Source organism: Myiozetetes cayanensis, unplaced genomic scaffold (genome assembly GCF_022539395.1).
Source record: "Myiozetetes cayanensis isolate MyiCay16 unplaced genomic scaffold, myiCay2020 scf14, whole genome shotgun sequence".
In the NCBI taxonomy this organism is placed as follows: domain Eukaryota; kingdom Metazoa; phylum Chordata; class Aves; order Passeriformes; family Tyrannidae; genus Myiozetetes; species Myiozetetes cayanensis.
Window position 1 is genome coordinate 12,012,716 of NW_026087048.1, and position 21,365 is coordinate 12,034,080.

At 41.7% G+C, this 21,365-nt stretch overlaps 1 protein-coding gene across 2 annotated transcripts; it reads left to right on the forward strand.

Annotated features, from left to right (window-relative positions):
• Window positions 1-113: 113 nt before the first annotated feature.
• MESD (mesoderm development LRP chaperone) lies at window positions 114-17,538 on the forward strand. 2 transcript variants are annotated; one of them, XR_007628169.1, is made up of 3 exons: window positions 114-410; window positions 2,110-3,676; window positions 13,212-13,356. XR_007628169.1 is itself a non-coding variant. In XM_050309938.1 (3 exons), the coding sequence occupies exons 1-3, from the start codon at window positions 8,894-8,896 to the stop codon at window positions 14,441-14,443; spliced, it is 702 nt and encodes a 233-aa protein (XP_050165895.1). In that variant the 5' UTR covers window positions 8,884-8,893; the 3' UTR covers window positions 14,444-17,538. The 2 variants fall into 2 exon arrangements, 1 of the variants encoding a protein (XP_050165895.1); XM_050309938.1 differs by lacking the exons at window positions 114-410; window positions 2,110-3,676 and adding exons at window positions 8,884-9,097; window positions 14,179-17,538 and having other exon boundaries at window positions 13,212-13,444.
• The last annotated feature ends 3,827 nt before the right edge of the window (window positions 17,539-21,365 follow it).

A 21,365-nucleotide genomic window follows, 5' to 3' on the forward strand; every position in this document is an offset into this window, starting at 1 on the left:
ATCGAAATCTTTTGTGCGGTGTCACCGCCCTTCGTTTAAATCCTGCCCTCCCCCCGCCGCCGCTCCGCGCCCGTCGCCGCTCGCTCCTCCCAGGCGGAGGGGGCAGCAGCGCCGGCACCGCCCGCCCGCCCGCCGCGGGCGCTGCCCCGGCCCCGCCGGGAGGGGGTTCGCAGGGGCTCGCTGAGCAAATAAACAACCCGGGGTGCTGGAGGGAGAGGTCGGTGGGAGGAAGGTGAGAGGCAGCAGGAGAGCGGCCGCCGGGTGGGCGGCGGCGCGTCCTGCGCTCGGATGTCGGATACGGAGGAGATGCCGCGGGGGGAACGGAGGAGCCGCCCCCGGCTCCAGCCGCCGGGGCAGAGACGCCCCGAGTGCCGCTCCCCGCCCGGCCCCTGCCCCGGGCCGCCCGCCAGGTAAGTGCGGCGTTCCAGTCGGAGCTCCCATCCCCGTCCTCGGCCCGCCGGGGAGCGCCCGTGTCGGGATGTCCCGGTCCAGGTAGAAGAAGCCGTTCCGTGTGTAAACCTGGGCGGGTCAGAGCCCGTGTCACCGCGGGCCCTCCGCTCCGCACCCCGCAGGGCTCCGGCCCCCCCAGCTACCCAGCTGGCTGTCGTGGGTGCTGTACACGCGGGATGGGGTATTGCTGCATCTTTATTTACACAGAAATAGTGCCCTCAGCGCTGGCCTTGACCCAGTTTTTAAGCCAACGAAGATGAATTTGTTTCGTTCCTCTCGTGTCTCTGTCATCGTTTTCGAGCACTGGTTACTGTTTGTTAGACTTTAGCAGGGAAAATGTAAACCTACGGACACTGCTGTGTACAGAAAGACTCTCTCTGGCCTGTTTCCATTCTGCAGCACATCAAGAACTTTATTAGATGATTCTTGTCAAAGATGTTAACGCACAGTAAATCTGAGGCATTCATGTAAATGCCTTTAAACAGTAATAAAATTAAACTTACTAATTGGGCTGGAACAAGTTAGAAGAAGATGGGTTTAATGCTGCCTGGGATGCTTCCAGAGGGAATGTACAGTTTGGTAAATGATAGTGATGAGAACATTTACGTCCCACACATCAGATTCTGTCCTGTTATGCAGTATCTCCATCAACATAATCCTGAACCCCATCAAATCAACACCAAATCAAAGTCCGTGTTGAAGCCACCTCTTACATTTGTTACGTATTTTGTTGCAGCTTAAGCTGCAGCTAAATAATAATATTATTTTCCTCCTTTCAATCAGAATTCCCTTTTGAAGTCATGCTTCTAATGCTAGGCATTTAGAATACATTTAGCAGTCTGCAGAAATCCAGAAATACATTTGCCCTAATTCACAGTTAACAAACTGCTACAGTGATACTACTGCAGGGGTATAAGCAACCTTGAAATAAGTGGAAATTGGACCAAAGTCCTCGCTTGCAGTTGCAGGCTGGATCCAACACTGTTCTGGCACAAACAGCCCACCTAATGGATTCCATACATTTAAAGAATTTCAGACAATTTTATTTTTATATATTTTCAGTCATTAGCTAGGTGAACCCTTGGCTGCCTGATCGTAGCAAGGACATGAACAGGATGAACACAGATGTGAAAGTGGAGGGTTAACAGGATATATACTTCTGGGGGATGGGGGAAGCCCTTGCCATAGAGCCAGGCTTGAAGAAAGGGGCAGATACTGGTCTATGGGTGTGTCGAAAATAGGGCAGTTCTCCACCCATCCCTCCTCACAAAAACTGTGTGAGGGAAATTTTGTTTACTTGAGTCAGATTATAGCAGTTGAAAGGAAGGTCATGATTTGGGCCTAAACAATTTTGGCTTACTGCCAGTAACTTGTTTTCAAAAGTATAAATAGGAATGATTTCAGAACACTCTGAAAAATAAAAATCAATGGGCAGAAGAATCCAGCTAAACTATTACAGAATGTTTCCAGATATGTCCTTAAGTGAGGTGAGATAGCATGCAGCACAAGAAATGCTTCTCATAAATATTAACCTAGTTTATCTTTAATGAGGATTGACTACATTTAATTAGGGTTTGAAAGACTTCATTTTAGAGAACGTAGGTCTCACCCCTGGCTAGAAGAGGTGTTATATGACCTAATAATCTTTTCCATTTTTAGATGCTGCTGCCTGCCATGATGATCCTTGTGATTTGTGCCATTCCCCAAGGACAGAGCGGAGAGATCCTTGGTTTGGACAGGTCCTGCTTGGCTCCTCCACCAGCCTTCTTCCACAGGAACACAGCTGGGCTTTAGCCGTGCCCGTTCCTACCAGCTGACAGGGCCACCAGACCTCTTAGTAAATGCTATAATATGAAGCAAATATTCTTTGAGCTCCTTTAATCTATCCACAAGACTGATCCAGTGCTTATCAGCCTCAGTATTAGCAAGGGGGAAAACAGGTAATTATTGTCTTGTGTTGCATGTGGACAGCCTCCAAGGCAAATGCCATTCTCCTCCCATAGTAGCCCTAGGTGTTCAGCTCTCCTGCATGAGTAACCTGACCTTTGCTGTTAGAAAAAATAAAGTAGAAAATACCACCTTATTTGGTCATTTTTACCATGGAAGTGGCGTTTCCTGGAGCAGCTGCCTGTTAGATCCTTCCTACAGACTGCAGATTGGCTGGGTTCAAAATCACTCATAGTCTGGGTTTACCATGCACTCAAAGTCTTATTCCAAAAGGCAGTCTTGGAGGCAGATTCTCTTGGGCTGGTAATCTTGAACAGAATTGAGGATCAGCTAGTTAGTCACATGCTTTAAAGTGCCAGTACATGTATCTGTGTGATTTAGGAGGAAACTTTTACTCAGTCATATTTGGGGTGGGTATTTACTTGATAAGTGTTCTGCACATCTCTTTCAAGGAGAATGTATGCATACCCATTTGTTTCATGGCTCCTGAGTGCAAAGGTGATCCACAGGACTTGGGCAGCTCGCTGAATTGGCATGAAGACCTGGAAGACATGAAAATCAGGTGGCCATGCTTGGCTTTAAAAAGATTTCACTGACAGAGTCTAAATGAAATAACTCTCTGGGGTTCAAACCAGCAGGCATTGTCAGATACAAGGGATTAAAAGGCTTTTTAATGTGGCTTAGTAGTGTACAGAAGATTGGCTTACTTGTATGAGCTCTTCTTTTGTCACATTGATCTTTATTTTGCATTGTGCTTAGTACAACAGAAACTGGAGGCTGAAGTCTTCTTTCCTGAATCATCTGACATGACTTGACCCTTTTATTGCTTAGTAAAATATTTTTTTGTGAAGGAAGAATTGATTTTTGCCAGTGTAGCCACTGTTGAGTAATAGCTGAAGAATACCAACTTGTAATAATTTTATGAACACTGTATGTGGCCAGGTTGGTGAGAGGAAGTTACTATACAGTGGGTTATGCTACTTTATATTACTTTCCTCTATGGATGTATTGATCTAACTTAATAGGGAGCTAGCTGATGAAGGAATAAAAGGCAATTCAGTGGTTCCCCTGTGTCAGCTATATGTGACTAAACCCATGAGGTGGTAATTACAGGAATGATAGCTCCAGTTCTGAGGGATGCAGCTGGTTTGTCTGGCTACGCTAAAAATCAGAGGAGGTTAGTCGGCAGAGACAGATGGAAGAAATAATTTAACACAGAGGCAGACTTTGCAGAAGAGGCTGGAAGAAGCTGGGCCTTCCTCTCTGTACCAATGGAAAGGTAAGTCATACAGAAGGAAAGGCAAGTGTGTTGACTGGATTAATGCTCTTAGGATCTATTTTGTCTTAAATGTTTCGGTGCTAAGTAAGTGTTGTGGTCAGTACTTCATGAGAGACTAAAACTGTGAGGTTTGGGTCTGTCTCAAGTCTGCAGAGGTAGCCATGGTTGATACACTGGGAATGCAACCCGAGAACTTGGTCTGTGTGTAGCGAGAAAAAGACAGCTAGAGATCTGGAGGAACATTTAATTGGGCACTTGCAACAGCAAAGTGCAAACAGTCACAAGTTTTGTTTCTTCTTCTGTTGTCTATAAATAAATGGCTTATAGAATGATATGTGGGCTTTTGCATACAGATTTAACTTTGGTGTTCTGATGTGGTGCTTTTTGTTTGTTTTTTTTTAATATGACATAATCAAAAACACAGTATCAAAGGTAAGAACAAGTTCATTACATAGACACCAGTAATGTAAACATCCCAGTTGTGTCAGAATACTGGTGGGCTCCTGCTTCTCAGCTGAAAGATAATACAGCAAAAGAGGTTTTTGTTTTGTTGTCCTTTTATTCACCATTTATTGCACTGTTGTTTTCACCACTTGCTGTATATAATCGATTGGTTGTCCCCTGCTGTTACCATGGATATTTAATACATCGACTTGGAAAAGAGACGCATTTTTATGAAAAGGAAAATGCAACTACAAAACTCCTCTTGTGCCTGGGCCATATTTTATGTGGATATGGCCAGTAATGGCTTTCTGCTTCATGTTCTTATCTACCATCTGCACATCTGGATATCCATCCTGTACCTCATGTGTTGTGAGGCTGGTGTCTGGGAGAGCTTTAGGTGTGAAGTAGCTCCTTGTGTCCATTCTCCCTCCCTGGAGCAGCTGAGAAGGGCCAGGTGCAGGTTTGTAGGTCAGCTGCTTTGAAACTCAGAATTATTTAATGGAAGAGTGGTAAAAGCTGTCGATTCCAGTGGTCCAGCATGAACAGGAATCCAAGGCTCTCCCTTCAGACGCTTAGGTCTGGGTTTTTTGAGATCAAAGGAGAATGCAGTGTTCTGAACAAAATGTGTGAGGGCCCACCCTTCCTGAATTGCACTTTTGGTGGTATGTTCTGTCCTGCAGCTGTAATACACTACAGAAGGGTTTGGGTTTCTCCCCTCCCTGTCCTCTCTGAATATATATTGTGAGAGAAACTTAACAGACGTTTTCACAGGAGTCTCTAATCCTACACTGCTCTCATTGTGCCTGAGTGTTCAGTGAGGAGAGCTGTTGATCATTAACAGTTTAAGCCTAGCACCTCTAATTCATCAGAAGTTCATGTAATGTATTACTTACATTAGATGTAGGTGCCAAAACTGACCTGTAAACCTAAAATTAAATTGGGACTACAAAATTAATTTCATTTAGGTTGTGAAAATTAGACTATAAATGGAATTCCTGTGGGAACTGCGCTAACCTTCTTTGACATTGATTTAGTGTAATTCTTTTCCTAATTGGGTAACTTTAAATTGTGTAACTGGTACATAGTTTTAACCAGCACAGATTTGTAGCAAGTCTTGCAGTAAGATGAGTATTAACAGGAACATTCTGTGGTGTTTCTGAATTTAAGGATCAGAGTGTATCGTTTGTTTTAATAAATTTTAATTTATGCAGTTGTCTAGACGGTCAGGGGTCATGCTCCCTCCCCAAACCTGATCAGATAGATAATGATACAAAGCTATCATGTCATTTGTCGAACATCTCCATCCAGTCAATACATTTTAATTCATAAAATGTGTGTGAACAGGTTAACAAAAATTCAGGCTAAAGACTTATTTTATGGTAAAAACTGAATTCAGAATCTGAATTTCAAGGTTATACCTGAATCAGAATTTCATGTCCAAATCATAATCTTTAACACCTAATTTAGGAAAAATTTGAATTAAAGACTTAATTTTTCAAATTGGACCCAGGAATTCAAGGTCTGGGTAGCTCTGGAACAAAATTTCGCATTCTCTTAAGAGATGGCAAGTGTGTGTGCTTGTTTTATGCATGGAATTAAATTGAGGACTAAAATTATTCTGAACCATTCAAATGTTCATGCTCTAGATGATAGCATATTCTGCTTGCTAGCTGCTAGTAACAGTATTAAATTTTTCTCTTTTTTTTGAGATTTAGCCATATTCTTGTTGTTTTAAAGATAACATGTTCAGGTCTGATTCTTCAAGTTTTACTCTGACTGTGAGTAAATTCAGAGGGCTAAATTAACACATGCACTGTCTGTGTATGAGAGCTTGGGCATTAGATTCTCTCTGCAGGGGAACATTTAGGGTACTTGAGATAATTTGACCTATGAAAACACTAATTTTGAATGTTTTACTGAAAATAACTCACAATGTCCTACCATTCTGTAAAATGTACGACAATGCTTTTAAACAGGGAAGAATAGGCTGAATGCTGGGTCATCTCAAAACTTGCTTGAAGTTTCCTGGGGTCTGTTATTCAGCAAGTCTTCTGTATTGTTTAGCACAGTATTGTCATGGTCCTTCTCTAAGCTAGTAGGTGCAAAAGCAGTTGTAGTTTTGGTCAGGCTGTGAAGAGCACAGTACAGACCCTACTGTACTGTATTTGCAAAGAAAAGTAAAATGTGACAAATAGGAATACACTTTAAAATGGAAAATTTTACCACCAGCAAAGACTTGAGAGAGCTTTTGGCAGCTAAAAATATATGCACGTTCTTCTCTCAACTCGTAAGAAATAAAAGTATGGGAAATTTGCACAAATACAGTTCCAAAAAGGAAAAAGAGAATCCTTCATTAACAGAAATTTAGAACATCCTGAATCCTCTCATATTACAGCTTGACCCAACCCTATTCAATAATGAAAACAGTTTACATCAAGAGGGAGAGGTAGATTTGCCTTTCTGATAAGGGGTAACTTTATAATTGAAGGAACAACTAATAAAATGTGTGTTTTGCAGAAGCAAAAATGACAGTCACAGCTTGAGACTTTTCCTGGCATAACTAGGCTACAAGATAAAGCATTATACTCCTTACTTTTGCAATCTACAATGAAGGTAGCCATCTATTCTTGGATGTGTTCTGTATTGCAATCATAATAGTGTTAGCTGCTAGGACCATAAAAACTGTTAGGGGATGAAAACACTTAAGCTATAAAAAGCATATTTGTATGATTCTGATCAAAACACAATGTGCTTCAATAAAAAGAAAATGCAATTTAATTTTCTCCTGTCAGTGATAATGTGCTCCATGGCTTTTGTTTCCTGCATGGGAAGGAGGAACAGCAGAGAACAGAGGCTGAACAGGTGTTTGTCCTGCAGCTGAACCCACAATGGGCAGACTTCGAACAAGTCTTCCTGGACATAGAATTTTGCCTGAACAGAGAGAGCTGCAAGGTCAGAGCCAAGGATGAAGAATATCTCCCCTTCAAATTAAAGCTTTTATGTGCACATCAAGGAAATGTATAGGTGTTGTTCAGTGCAGTGTTGGATATTCCTAACAACTTGTTTGGCTACCAAAGTGAATTGGATTACTTTTGAGATACATATCTGAAAGTAGTATCAGATATTAAAGAAAGTAAGTTGGGTTGGTTTGTTCTAATAAGAAAAACAGAATTGAAGAAAGTATTTCCTAGTAGAAATGCAGTGAAAGTGTTTTATGCGGTAAGTCCAGCATTCCAAGATTGAATCTTTAGTCTTTATTTTTTTCCAGTGAACATACGCATGATCCAGTAATAACAAAACTTAGCAGAAACATTTTTAGTAAAACCTCATTAATCAAGGCAATCTGATATAGTATACCTGATATTCATTATATTTAATGAGAAATCACTGAGCATATGTGCTCATTAGTGCCTTCAGTATTGGACAGCTCTGGGAGAGGTCCTTGTCTAAGCCCCATTTCAGTTGCTGTGCATTTAACAAGCTCCACGAGTAGCTCTGGGCTAACTGCTTCCTGTTCCTCAGGCATTGGCGGTGTGTCTCAAATGTTATAAAACACGTGGAGGCTGCAGTCCAGGCTGGTTGCTCCTGGGGGTGCTGAAATCTTGGATCCCACATCCTCCTGTGCTGTTCCTCATGCTGTGTGTTCTCTTGGCAAGGTGCTGCTTCGTGGGCCGTGTTTCCCTGGCGTTCACAAGCTGTGTGGCCCTTCAGTGTCTGATCACTTGAACAGTTAGTCCAGGCTTTGAAAAGCCTCCCCAGACCCACACCCCTGCTTACTGACTGCTTTTATTTTGTATTTGCACATTATGCCTGTAAGGGCAGTGGGCTCCTGGTTCATTATAGGGTTGAAACTAGATGATCTGGAGTTGAACCTAAATGATCTCTAAAGTCCCTTCCAACCCAAACCATTCTATGATTACAGGAGTATATACAGTAACAGAATTGGGGTTGAAGTGTTCACTCAATAGAATTAGTTCGTCTGCTCTAAACCTGATCCACCTTGGATGATGGAATGCAAGAACAGTCTGTTCACTTAATCAGCCTGACTATATTAATTATAGTCAGTAACTGCCAGTAGCAATAACAGTGATGGTTCCTTGAATTCCCAAGTTTAAACTTCTTGGAGTCCAAAGTGAAAGCCTGAAGAGAAGATGGTGCTATTTGTAATTAAAGAGCTCCCATGTGAGGAAAAAGGAAAACACTGAAGAGTGAAATAAGGCTACGCAGACATCCATCCGCATAATTTGGTTGAGATAACAGGAAAAATAGTCTGTACAAAGAAAACCCCATATCTTTTTTTTTTTTTTTTTTGGTGTCATGGAGTTGTAAAACAGCTTTAAATTTAGTAATTTTCTAAACCTAGTATTGCTGAGACACGAGTCAAAAGCAGAGGGCTAACGCGATGGGCCCGGTTCCTGTCACATCGATTCGCCAACGCGGACACTTTTCGTCCTGCTTTAAAAAAAGGCAAAAAGAAACCATCACTAGCTTAGATCCCAGGAGCGGGGCCATCATCTCTTTACTCGTTTTAACCCGACAGTGCCCAGCGTTCGCTCCGCCCGGGGGCGGCACCGCCGGGAGCGGCGCGTTGTGCCGGGACGGCGGCACCCGGGGCAGGCGGCGGGCGTGCCCACTGTCCCCCTCGGCACCGGGGAGCCGCCCTCGCTGCGAGGCTGCCGCTGCCTTCTCCATCCGGAGCCCCTGCCCCCGTGCCCGCCTCAATCCGCCGCCTTCCCCGCTCCTCCTCCCGGCCCGGCCGCGCTGCCCCCGCCCATGAGGCGGCCGGGGCCGCCTTCCCGTCAGCGGCAGAAGATGGCGGCGGTCGCGGGCTGGGCGCTGCTGGCCCTGGCGCTGTGTGTGAGCGCGGCGGCCGCGGCCGGCGGGCCCGAGGGGAAGCGGCGGGCGGGGCCGCCCAAGAAGAAGGACATTCGGGACTACAACGACGCGGACATGGCCCGGCTGCTGGAGCAGTGGGAGGTGCGGGAGGGGCCGGGACCGGCGGCGGGACCACGTGGAGGGAGCCCCGCGGCTGCCGAGGAGCGGGGCCGGGGCAGCTCCGCGGTGGAGCGGCCGCGCCGCCCGGCCCCGTGCGGGGGATGGCGGCCCCGGGCCTGGTGGTGGTGACCGGGAGGGGGGATCTCCCATCCCGGCGCAGGGTGGCAGGTGGCGGTTTGATCCCTCAGAGCTTCTGGGTCCGTGTGAGGGGCGGTTGCAAAGTCCGGGCGAGCGGCCACAGAGGCGGCTCCTGGGGGAGCTGCCCTCAGCCTGCCCTGCCGCCCTGTCCCGCCTTCCCCGCGCTCGGTGCACGCCAGCAGCCTGGTCTGGCTTAAAAATCAGGCTTTCTTAGAGTATTGGGGGTTATTAATTTTGTGACCACGGGGTGGAAACCAGGAGGAATATTCATTTCAACTTTACGTGATTAGATATGTAGTGGTATTGGTTTGTGTTGCTTTTCTTATCGCTTATCATAGTAAAGGCTTCTCATTCCAGCTCTCTTCGTCCTCCTTCATCCCCCATCATCCCGCTGCCTTAACTTTCCTTGGCGGTTTCCCATCACTCTCTTCTCCATGTGGTTGTCATACTACTGTTCAGTTCCTTTCACTATTTTGTCTTCCATCATCTTCTGTTAAATGCCAGAGCAGTCATCATTGTCATTTTGTCTTTCCCTTGAGGATTTTCTATGGAATAGGTTGCACAAAATCTGAAGGAAATAATGGAGTGAAAACTTTTGTTTTCAATAACACCAGTTACAGCTATAAGTCAAGGTGGAGAAGTAGGTTTTGAACGTGAAATATGGATAAAGTAACTTCTGTGAGAAGAAGTATGGATGCTTGCCTTGGTCCTAGTTTGAAGGCTGGGGACTTGTTCATCCCGTGGACTGGTACTGTGTATCTGCCTTTAGGAAGGGAGGTTCTTAGAAAATTGAATTAAAATTTGAAATAAAATCAGAAAAAACCTGAAGTTTGCCTTTCTGTTACTGGCATCAGCCAAAGACCCAGCTGCTAAAAAATCAGGGCTTAAATAATAATATTGCCCAATTTCAATCAAATTTGGCATTGTAGGAAAAAATCTTACAAGATGAGCATCTCTTGAGTTTTAATGAGATGCCTGGATGAAAGGGAGGCTTAGGTTAATGCTGTTGTGAGATTGATTGACTGATCTGTCTCCGCCCTGTGGCACGAAGGTCAGGAGGCTGTTGAGGGTTTTTCCTCTTCAGTTGGAGCAGGTCTCTGATCCAGGTCACCACGTGCTGCACAAATGCTTGTGGCCACTGAGGAGAGACACAGCAGAGCCCCAGAAGAACAGCTATTACTGAGGCAGGACTCAACAATTAAGGGCTGTTTGGTCTCTGGGATGGTCAGCTGCATGGCATTTTGCCTGGTGGGAGTCAGGATGCACAGGGAGCATGAAAGACTTGAGGGGGTGGTGGCTGGAGGACAGAGGAGAAAAAAGGGCATGAGTGCACTTGATGGAGTGGGATGAGAAACAAAGGGGCCATTGTGGATTTGGATAAGAGCAGGAATTATGCTCAGAAGTGAGGGGCACAGGGCATGGAACTGTACAGAATCAATCCAGTAGAGTGAGATGACTTCTAATATTTTTTATTTCCCAGGCAATTAGTCTAAAACCCTTGGAGGATTGTGGCTTTAACACCCCTGGGTTTGGCCATGAACCTGGCAAGGCTGAGGCTGTGTCTCCAGCAGCGTTCCCAGAAGGAGCAGCCACTTCGCTGTGCAGCCTCTTGTGCTGCCCCTTGCACCACGTGCATGACTGCCTGGTGATCCAGGAGAGTGATCTAGTGGAAAACGAGCACTGGGAACAGGGAAAAGAGGCAGAGGTGCTTCTGCAGCTCAGTTGCACAACTAGAGCTTGAAGGAAGGAACTGAGGGATTTCCCTCATGGAAAGGGACTCTCCAGAAGCTTTGAGTGCTGGGGAGCTGGAAACAGAACTGAGAATCTGGTCTGGAGGTCTCCCTGTTACTGAAAGGTCACGTGCTTTAAATAGTTCATTGTTGTTATAAGCTCAGGGTTTCTCAGGCTTGACTCTGAGCTAAGATCATTGAATAGGTGGAGGAATTAAGTGACATATGTTGCTAATGTTTTTAAATATAAAAATCCAGGGCATTTATGAGAAATGCGTGAGAATGGGAGCTGAGGGGAAGGCATATGTAGTTATTACTGTGTCTGTAATGCTTTCCCTCTGGAACCTCATGCTAGTGTTTAAGTGAATGAGTGTGCTAGACTTTTCAAAGGAAAAGCTTACACTTCCAGGTTTTTACTTTGTAAATAGCTCTATAAACACAAAATTGCATGATAGTTTGTACAAGATCAAGAAAAGAATTGTCATATAAGGGAGCTTTTGACGGCTTCTGATAATAATTCCATTCAAACTGTAATAATACAGCTTTAGGAGCATTTAGTTGAATAGTTCAGGGAAAAATAAGTGGTATATGTTAGTAGGTTGTGTTGTCACTAAATCTGAAGTCAGTTTCTGTATTGTGTAGGGAGTATTTGGAAACATTTTTTTCTGCCTTTCCAAACTGAAATAAGCTGGCTTTGCACTAGCCAGCTACTAACCAGACTATTTTAAATATCAATTTCCTTTTAATTCTGAAGAATGTTTTTCATTCAATCACGTAAGATTTTGTATTTTTAGTGTACTTTACCAATCTCAGCATTTTCCAGCTTCCTCTGAGATAAGTAATGTTCCTTCTTACTGAGGGCAGTGGGACTTTCCTGGGGCTCTCCTTTCCTCCCAGTTCACTTAATATGGAAATTTCAAAGGCATGTGAACTACTTAAGGGCATTTCATGAAACAGATATTTAGTAAGAAAAGAAAGGATAAAATCTATGGCTACAAGTTTTGTTCAGTGGTACCTAAACTTCAGGCACTCTTGTCAGAAAGACAACAAACTCCATGGAATGGAGATGGGGAAAGAACATAAGTCACTTGTATGAAACTTTAACCTTTAAAGGCTATGGGATACTCCATGGGTGTTGTAGGAGGATGATTGAATTTTGTACGTGCTTGTGCAGAGATGTGAGGGTAATGCATACTAAGTCCTAAAAATCAAGCTTGACTCCTGACCTTTGAGGCCTCTGAAGGGGATATCTTTAGATATTGTTCCAGTTCAAGTTCCTAACAGAGTCATGTGTATTTGAAGTCATGACAACACCTAAAATATCTGCCTTAATTCCTGGTTATTTACTAGTGCTTGGGTGGATGCCAGTGTAAAACTTCTGGATTTTTCTGTTCTGTTTTTTGCTTTTTAATTCTATGATACGAACACTGTCTAAGAAATCAGATTCTGGCTTAATGTAAGTTGTCAGTATATTCATTCCTCTCTGTTGTGAGCTGTTGCAAGGGGCAGCAGCTTGAATTGTGCCTTTCTAAATATTTAAATGCCTGTCAGCCTTAGCAGAGTCATCAAGAGGGGTCTCTTTTCTTTTTTGTAAGAGTGATTAATTCTTGGTGATTATGTTGTCAGACTGAGCTGCATCTGTGCATTAGGAAAGCCATGAAACCTTTAATAAAAGTCTTCCTGTGGCATGAACATTGAAAATCTGAATTCATGGGGTTTCATTTGTTTAAAGAAACAAAGAAAGGAAAATTAAATTCTCAAGCAATTGCACAATTCCCAGAGGTGAGTTTTGACCTCTGAAAGCAAAATGCAGATGAGTGATTTTTTTATTTATGTGTGTACGAGGGTTTTTTTATTGTGACTTTCTTATTTCATCTCATATACTTAATACATTTTTGTGAAAGTCTGAAGAAGAAGTGTTATTTAATGAATTTCCTAGGTGGAATTGTATTGAATCAGCCTTGAGGCTGAAATATTTCTTAGTACATGGTAAAATGAAATTCTACCTGTCAATACAAAAATGTGTATCATTTTGAGGGGAAAGAGCATTCCTGGTGAGGTTCCTGAAACAAAAGTCACTCTTTCTTTTGGTTCCAAAATCTCTGTAATTAGACTAAAAAATATTTTGTCAAAGAGGAGTTATTCTGTAAAGAAAGAGAAATTTAAAAAAAAAAGAACATCCTTGTGGAACAATTTAATTAAAAGCCTCCTTGTCCTTTTCAAAACAGAAGGATGATGACATCGAAGAGGGAGATCTCCCTGAACACAAGAGGCCTCCAGCACCAATAGATTTCTCAAAAATTGATCCAGGCAAGCCTGAAAGCATCCTGAAGCTGACAAAAAAGGGGAAGACTTTGATGATGTTTGTCACGGTGTCGGGAAATCCCACAGAAAAGGAGACAGAAGAAATTACCAGCTTGTGGCAGGGTGGCCTCTTCAATGCCAACTATGATGTGCAAAGGTAAGCTGTGATACACAAGGATAAAGTTCCTCCCTTTGCAGAACCCTTGTTTCTTTCTTTCTGAAAACCTGTTCATCCTGTGTCATTCTCTACCTCCATAATCCATTACTATTTCTTAGTTTCTGTATCAATTTATATTCCAGTTTGTTCCAAGTCACGCTACAAAACTTCTGGTGTGGGGCACGAATCTTTTCAGCACTTACACATGGTGTGTGCATATATAGCCTGGATTCTTTTTATCTCATTACTTTTCAGCTATTAATCAGTTTTAGCTGCAGTAGTTTGCCTTTATGTGCATAGTGGAAAACATCGCACTGGGAAGACTTGTCACCACAAAAGGCTTTTTGTTCCCCTGGCTAAAAAATGTGACTTTTTTTTCTCTCAGACAGAGGGGATCATTTTGAAACGGGAAAATGTTGTGCTCCTGTATTGAGGCTGAGAAGGGTTGCAGAAAGTGTATAAAGCAAATTTAATGCTCATTAGTAGATTTTACATAGTGCCAAATTAGTTCTTAAGTTTTCTTCATATTCTTGCCTCCTTATTTATGAGCTAACGCAGTTCATTCTTAAACATCCTAGAATATTGTTCTCTTGTACCCATCCCCAGGCAACAACAAGACCAGCATCTTGCTCTTAAATGTGTGCCTCAGTTGTGGAGGTTTTCTGAAGTAAGCGAAAGCTTTAGTATTTGAAACACGCAGAGTTACCTGAAAAAGATCTGAATCTTTCCTCTAGGTTTATTGTTGGCTCCAATCGGGCCATCTTTATGCTCCGTGATGGTGGCTACGCCTGGGAGATCAAAGACTTCCTGATAAATCAAGAAAGGTGTGCAGATGTCACTCTGGAAGGTCAGGTTTATCCTGGCAAAGGAGCAGATGAAAATGAGAAAGGGAAAAACAAAACAAAACCTGAAAAAGCAAAGAAGAAAAAAGATGCAGAGAAGAAATCTGATAGCATTAAAGAGGACAACCGGGCAACCAAACAGAGAGAGGAGCTATGACGGACGCGTCTCCCAGACTGAACCCTGCTCTGCTGCTCCATGAAGGGAATCTCCTTATGAGTCCTGGGTTTATTGGGGGTGGAGGGGAGGAAGCAGAGACTACTTAGGTTTAATTTTTTTTGTTGAAATTCACCAGTTTACTCCTTACTCCTGGCCATTTGTTTAGTTACAGGAAAGGTGACACTTCATACCACCAATTGACTACTTTAGTTTGTTATATTTTTTTATGCTTTTGTTGTTGTTTAAAATTAACATACAAATCTGTGTGTCTAACATCAAACCTAATATAAGTGAAAAAGAAGAATTATGGTCTCAGAATACACTGCTGTTCATCTGTAGATATCCATCTTGGATGTGCAGGTTGGTCATTGATCCGCAGCTGCTGTCAGACAGCCAAGTGCAGTGCGAAAGGATTCTCTTGAAGCAAGTTTGACAGACTCAGCCGGTGCAAAACTGCCCAAAGTTGCAAAGAACAGTGTTACAGTGGCCAAAGATGCCTGGAATTACAGGGTTTAGAACATGTCTGGTTAGACTGCCTGTTTATTTAAAATAAACTTAACCTGTTCTGTCCCAAGAAATCCTTGGAAGTGCAGAGGGGCATGATAGAAGCTACGTAGGTACTTGGCTAATGCACTCCAAATCCATGCAGAAAGGAGATTCCGTGTTCTTCATAAGTTAATTGAATTACAGCACCTGCATAAGCAGTGTTGGGGTAAAAGGAAAAGCCAAATTCGGGGCATTCAGAACTGTGCCTGTGGAAGCAAATGTTACGTGTGCCCCCTTATCCAGATGGTGAGTGAGAAGAAATAGCTTTAACTCTGAAGTTAATTGGGTTTATTGATTTAACAGTTTGTTTAAATATTTGAAAAAGCACTAGTCACAATACAGAGTTAAACTTTCAGTTAGACATATCACTTATTGATGCTTAATAACCAGATTTGGGTTTGGTTTTTTGGGTTTTTTTGGATACAAAGTCCTGACTGGTGTGGTTGATTGTAAATGACCACTTGATTTGTATACTATGAAGTTTGATGTATGGGAGCAAATACTTTATATAATTGGGAAGGTTATGTTAATTCAGAATGTATTCAGTCAAATGCATTGCTTAGAATTGTTTCCCTTCTGCCTTACTCTCTGTTAGGGACTAAATGCACCTAGTAGTATGGTCCACATCATTTTCCAGAGGATGAGCACAGTGTTAACTGTCTTCATTCAGTGCTAGTAAGATGTTACTTTAACTCTTTATTTAAGGTGCTAAAATCCAAGTGTTTTGGATAAAAGGTCCTACTTGAACCATAATGGTTGACCTTGTGGAATACTTCAGTATCAAAAGTACGAAATTGTGTTTGTTCTAAAATAAAAGATGTCACTAAACTTATTGTTTCATGGAGTAGTATAACATTTTAAAGAACTCTGCATTGGTTTAGGTATTCCAGGGGCAGACTAACTCATTTTTGGTTTCTGTATGTAAGGACTAAATAATTCTGATGAAGGTTCCGGGTGACCCGTTTTATTTAATTTTAATTAATAGTTGTATGAATTTAGGATTAAAGAAACCTTTCCAGCTGTACTTCATTAAACAGGTCTGTGCCTGTTTGAATGGAAAAATTAAAATCATGTGTTTCTTCAGGATTAACTCTTACTTTTTATATTCTGCTATTAATCCAGATGTGTAGCGGAGTTGAGAAGAGTCTCAGTAGACATCTGGGTAGGAGAGGTGTGCAGTCTATTTCTTGTTCATAACTAATTTATGATTTAGTCACATATTCTAGGTTTGCACCACCCTTTTTAAGCAGTATTGCTTCTCAAGAGAAGAACAAAGGTGAGATGAAACTATAAAAATGAAATATTAATGACTTTTTTCTTTTTACAACTTAATCTGTAGTATAGAGATGACAATTCAGATTTTGATCAGAAACACTGAAAATGCAGTTTTTGTTGTTCTCATGTTATGAAACATAAACGTGATTTTTTTTCTTTTTGACAAATTGGGTTTGAGAATGTTTGAGAAACAATTACTTCACTATAGTTATAGCCCAGCTTTTGAGAATAGATACTTTAGTCATTCATAAATCTACATTTACAGTAGGTTGGGGTTTCCCTTTGTAGTTAAAAGGAGCTTTGTCAGAATTCAACCAGGCACTTGACCAGGTTTTTTTGTTTGGTTGTTTTTGGGTCACTAAGTTGCCTATGCCAAATGCAGGCACGTCTTGTGCCACATAGCTTATTAAAATTTCAAAGTGCTTGGGTTTGTTTGTTTGTTTGTTTTTTGTTTTTAGGTTTTGAATAGGTATAATAACTTGGCAGTTGCTTTTTGATATAAAATGCAAAATGTTGCCTTCAAGTAGCTTTTTTTGTCTTCCATTTTTCTTCTCCCTTTTTCATGCTTTACACTCAACAAATACTGCAATATACTGTTAAGTATAATGTGGCACTGTGGCAGGAACTGCTTGACCCAGCCAGTCTTTCTCTGGTATCACAGTTCATTACTCCAAAACCATTAGATCGCCTTTTAAAACTGGCAAAGTCTTTGAGACCCTTGCACTTGTCCTGGTACAGTGTTACAAGCAAATGTTATTTGGTAATGATTTAAGAAGCCCAAACACTATCACACACATAAATATACATATATATAAAAACAAATATCTTCAAAAAGTTACTTAAGGTCACCAACTTTCTCTAAGTACCTCAGAAGGTGGATTCTTCATTGGAGTCTTATCAGGCTTTCAATAACATATTTTTTTGGTCTACATACAGGGCATTCAGATACCTCCTTTAGAACTAATTTCAACAGGTAGGCTGGTAATTGTAGCTCTTACTATTTCCTTTTTATTTCAGTTCTATACAGAGGTACATGGAAAATCACCTGTTTTCATGACAGCTAAACATCTACTGCCTTTCTACCCTCAGCTTATTGGTTTGTCTGTTTAGTGCCATAACTAGCTTTTCTGAGTTACTGTTACATTTTTAACACAGCTGTCCTCAGAAAAACACCCAACAGTTTGTCAGTGATGCTACACAAGATGCAGTTGCACTTTGTGAAAAATTTCCAATGGACAATCACCTTTTTATGTAATAAAATATTGGAGAAAATATTCTGGCTTTTTTGTTGTTGTTGGGGGGGGGTTGTGGTGTTTTGTGGTGGCTTTTTTTGTTGTTTAAGATAAGGCACACAGTATATATTAGCATTATCTGTTTTACTAAAAAAAAAAAAATCAATTTATATTCTGACCTTCAAGAGTACAGGTGCATCTGCTGTTTTTGAGGGCTTAACTTCATCAGCAAGTAGGAAATTTGACCTTTACATTGCCAGGACCAGGGCCCAGAAGACCCAAGAGAAATAGAGGGTGCGGTGAGTGAATGAATGCTGGCAATTGAATTTATAACAAATTGTAGAATCATTTAGGTTAGTTAAGATCTTTAAGATCAAGTCCACCAACTACTAGATCCTATTAGGAGATGTAAACAGTGTCTGTAACCATTTAAAAAGGACAGGACTTGCAAGTGCTGTTTTTACAACATTGCTAAGATTTATCTGTGAAGGTGCAGTGATGTTCTCTGCAATGCCCTGCCTGTTGCCAGACTTGTCTCTATCTCCTGCCCATCCTGTCTCTTTATACACATCACTTGCCAGCAGGGAAGTTTATGATTCCCATTTCCCTTTCAGCTTCTCATAGTTTGCCTTTAGCTTTGTTACTGTACTTATTACAGAGTGATCTCCCAATTTCTAAAATTCTATCTTTAAGCTTGTTATGACACTTGGGACAGGATTTCTGATCTTTTTAGAGTGGTCAAAGCATTTCTCTGAACAATCAGGTCAGTCTTGACTTCCAGGAGACTCTATATTCCTGTCACTGTTCCTGAACTCTTTCAGTTTTCTCCTGAAAATGAAATTGTAAATTAATACACCATTTTGTTAAGATACAGAACAACCTACTTTTGCTTGATACTTGGCTGCTGTTCTCGAGGGGTTTATGAAAAGGCTTGGAGATTATTTTCAGTCTTTATCTGTGGCTCATTTCCTTTTCTAATCAAGGAGTAGCACCATTTGCTTCTTCCAGAGGGTTTTTTTTTTTAATTGCACTAGACATTTATAGAAATTCAAAGAACCTGTGCCTGAATACTGGGAGGCCCCGTTTTTAAAATGCCTATTTCATTGGTACTCTCATGTTTCTCATTACTAAGATTATTGACATCCTACTAGGTCTATTGATACACTTCTATTTGGTAATTCTTACTCTGGGATAAAATGAACTATTTTTGCAAATCAGTATTTTCTATCTTTCATACTGTGCCATTTTAACAGGAAAAAACCAAAACAAAACAGTGAATTCAGGTAAAATATCAAATTGCCAGGAAGGCTAGAGCTGCTTGGATTCAAGGAGGAAAACACTTCGCTTGGATTTTTGGACGATGGTATCTTTTCTCCTCCAGTAGAGAAGTCGGGTGGTGTAGAGGGTCAGAGCTGTGTGCAGTGCAGGTTTTGATTAGCATTTAAAAAGCTGATGTAACACTGCAATCAAGCATGACACAGTGTGTCAGCCTTTAGCCAAGGACAGCTGGGAAATGCTTTGCTTCTTTCCCATGTCATGTATTTTCACTGTCGACACTGGTGTTGCCTGGGTTATCAGTGGCATTATATCATTGCTTCTGTAATATGAAAGCCAGATCTGTTAACCAGCATTCAAATTAACAGTAATAATTGTAATAATTGATTTTTTAAAAATGTGTCTCTATATATATATTGTTCCTTTATTATTATTACATAGATATTGGTATTTTGGGAGGAAGAAATGGGACAGTTAAAGGAACTCTAAAAGAGCAGCAGAGAGTGACGTACCAGAGTTCTCAATATTCAGGTGGCTCAGTGCCTGCTCAGGCTGTGACTAATCCTATTGTAACATCCTTGGCCTGGACACGGAATAAAATGGGGAAGTAATGTGTTGATTTCTGACACCTCAGAAACAGAAACTTTTTTCTTTCTTAGCCCACAATTGCTGTGTCTCTGCTCTGTTTCAGTTGAACAGAAGAGACCCTCATTTTTTACAGAATAGGGACTAAAATGATCCAATTCATGAGCTTTATAACCAAAACTTTTTTTTCCCTTAGGTAATTTAGTGGTACTTCCAAAAAAACTGTGGGTGCATCTTTACTGCCTATAGCATCTGCTGCTTTTAAAGGTAATTATTAGTGTGTCTGAACAAAGGCTGGACTTCTGCATTGGTGCCATGCTCACTAATTCTGTGGAAAGCACTGACCAGAGCACTGAGCACTCATTAAATCATTAATATTTTAATCAGTTTAGGTGCCTTAATTGTCAGCAGAGTTACATGTTGACAGGGCTCTGTGTTTGCTGAAAAGAGCAAGGCCCTGGAATTTGCTTGCAAGGTGCAAGGATTGAACAGCACCATGAATTGACCTGGATCTTGCTGAAAGTTATGTAAAGTTTTCTTTGTGATGATGAAGATTGAATTATACAGGAACAATTGTATTGCAAGGGTATATTGAAAAAAAATAGTGTGGTTGAGCACATGAAGAGTCCGTGAAGAAATAAAGGTTTAGTATGTGTATTTATGTGATAATTAATTACTTATTGTTTCCCAGATCCATGCCCACAGGCCATCCTGTATATTTGGTTGGGTTTTGTTTTTTTTTAATTTGTCCTCAGTGCAACTTTACTTCATTCAACTTCTTTTGCCAAAAATAAAAGTAGTTTTCATCCCCCTCATCTAAACTGGTATTTCATAAGTATCCAAAATAGTGCATATCTTAAATTACACAGTACTTTTGTATGAGTATTTTATTGTTCATCCTGTCAGTTGTAACCACAGCCGTACCCTGTGTTTTGATAGTCAGCCGTTGACTTTCAGGTGCTGCAAAACATGTTAATAACTGTGTGGACTTTAAATAATTGCAGTTATAACAGGACGGAGTTGCCAGGGAGATTAATGGAAGCCCAAACATGCAAGTGCTTTGGCATTTAGGGCAGCAGCTGAGCAGGAGATTTTGAAAAACCCAACTTTCTTTGCGTTGATGTGGGTGTCAGGGCGTTTGTTGTGAACTAATGAGCTGTGTAACCTAACAAGGAAAAGGCCACTTTCCATCTTATCACTGATCCTCCCAACCCCTGTTCCCACATAGCACCACCATTTAAGCCATATTGCTGAGTTCTCAGATAATCCCAGCGAGGCCTGAAATATATTTCAGCCACATTGTTATTGCCAGCAGTAGTGATAAGCCAGGACAGTTTCGCTTTCTGGGATGAGAAAATCAACTTTAGATTTGTCACAGGGCAGACCATGCTCAAGAGACATCCAAATGCTGTAGAGGTACCAGATGAATACTACAGCTGGACTACGGAAAAGCAGAAATAAAAGCCAAATCTGCTACAATTATTTCCTGGGGTGTTGCTATCAACTGACAGACCCTTGGGTTTCAGGTGAGGTATCCGTGCTTTAAGAAACATTAGCCTGTACTACTTGTTCAACACTAACAATAGGAGAGGAGATGAGGTTACGGTGGTGCTGGGAATTTCATTTGATCTCACACCCTTTGGCAAAGGAGGAGAAATAGTTATTTTTAAGTGGCTTCCTCCAGAGCAATTTCCTGTTGAGTCCTGTCAGTGCTCCCTTATCAAAGGCCCCTTTCCATGTCCTGGTTGAGACACTCCATCTGAGACTTACACTCAGAAACTGGAAATCATTCTGTTTGCAGAAGTCACGGAGGTCTCCCTTGGGTTTTGTGTTTAAGGTTATACAGTGAGTGTACGTGTTAGGTTCATCTCCATGGCTAAGGGATCCCCACAGGGAGGAGCTTCTGGAGGTGTGTTTTGTGAAGAAGCCACGCTGTAGCTGCAGCTACAGTGGTTTCTACACATCCCACCCCCATCCTTTGGTCAGAAAGAAAGTGGGGTGATGGAACA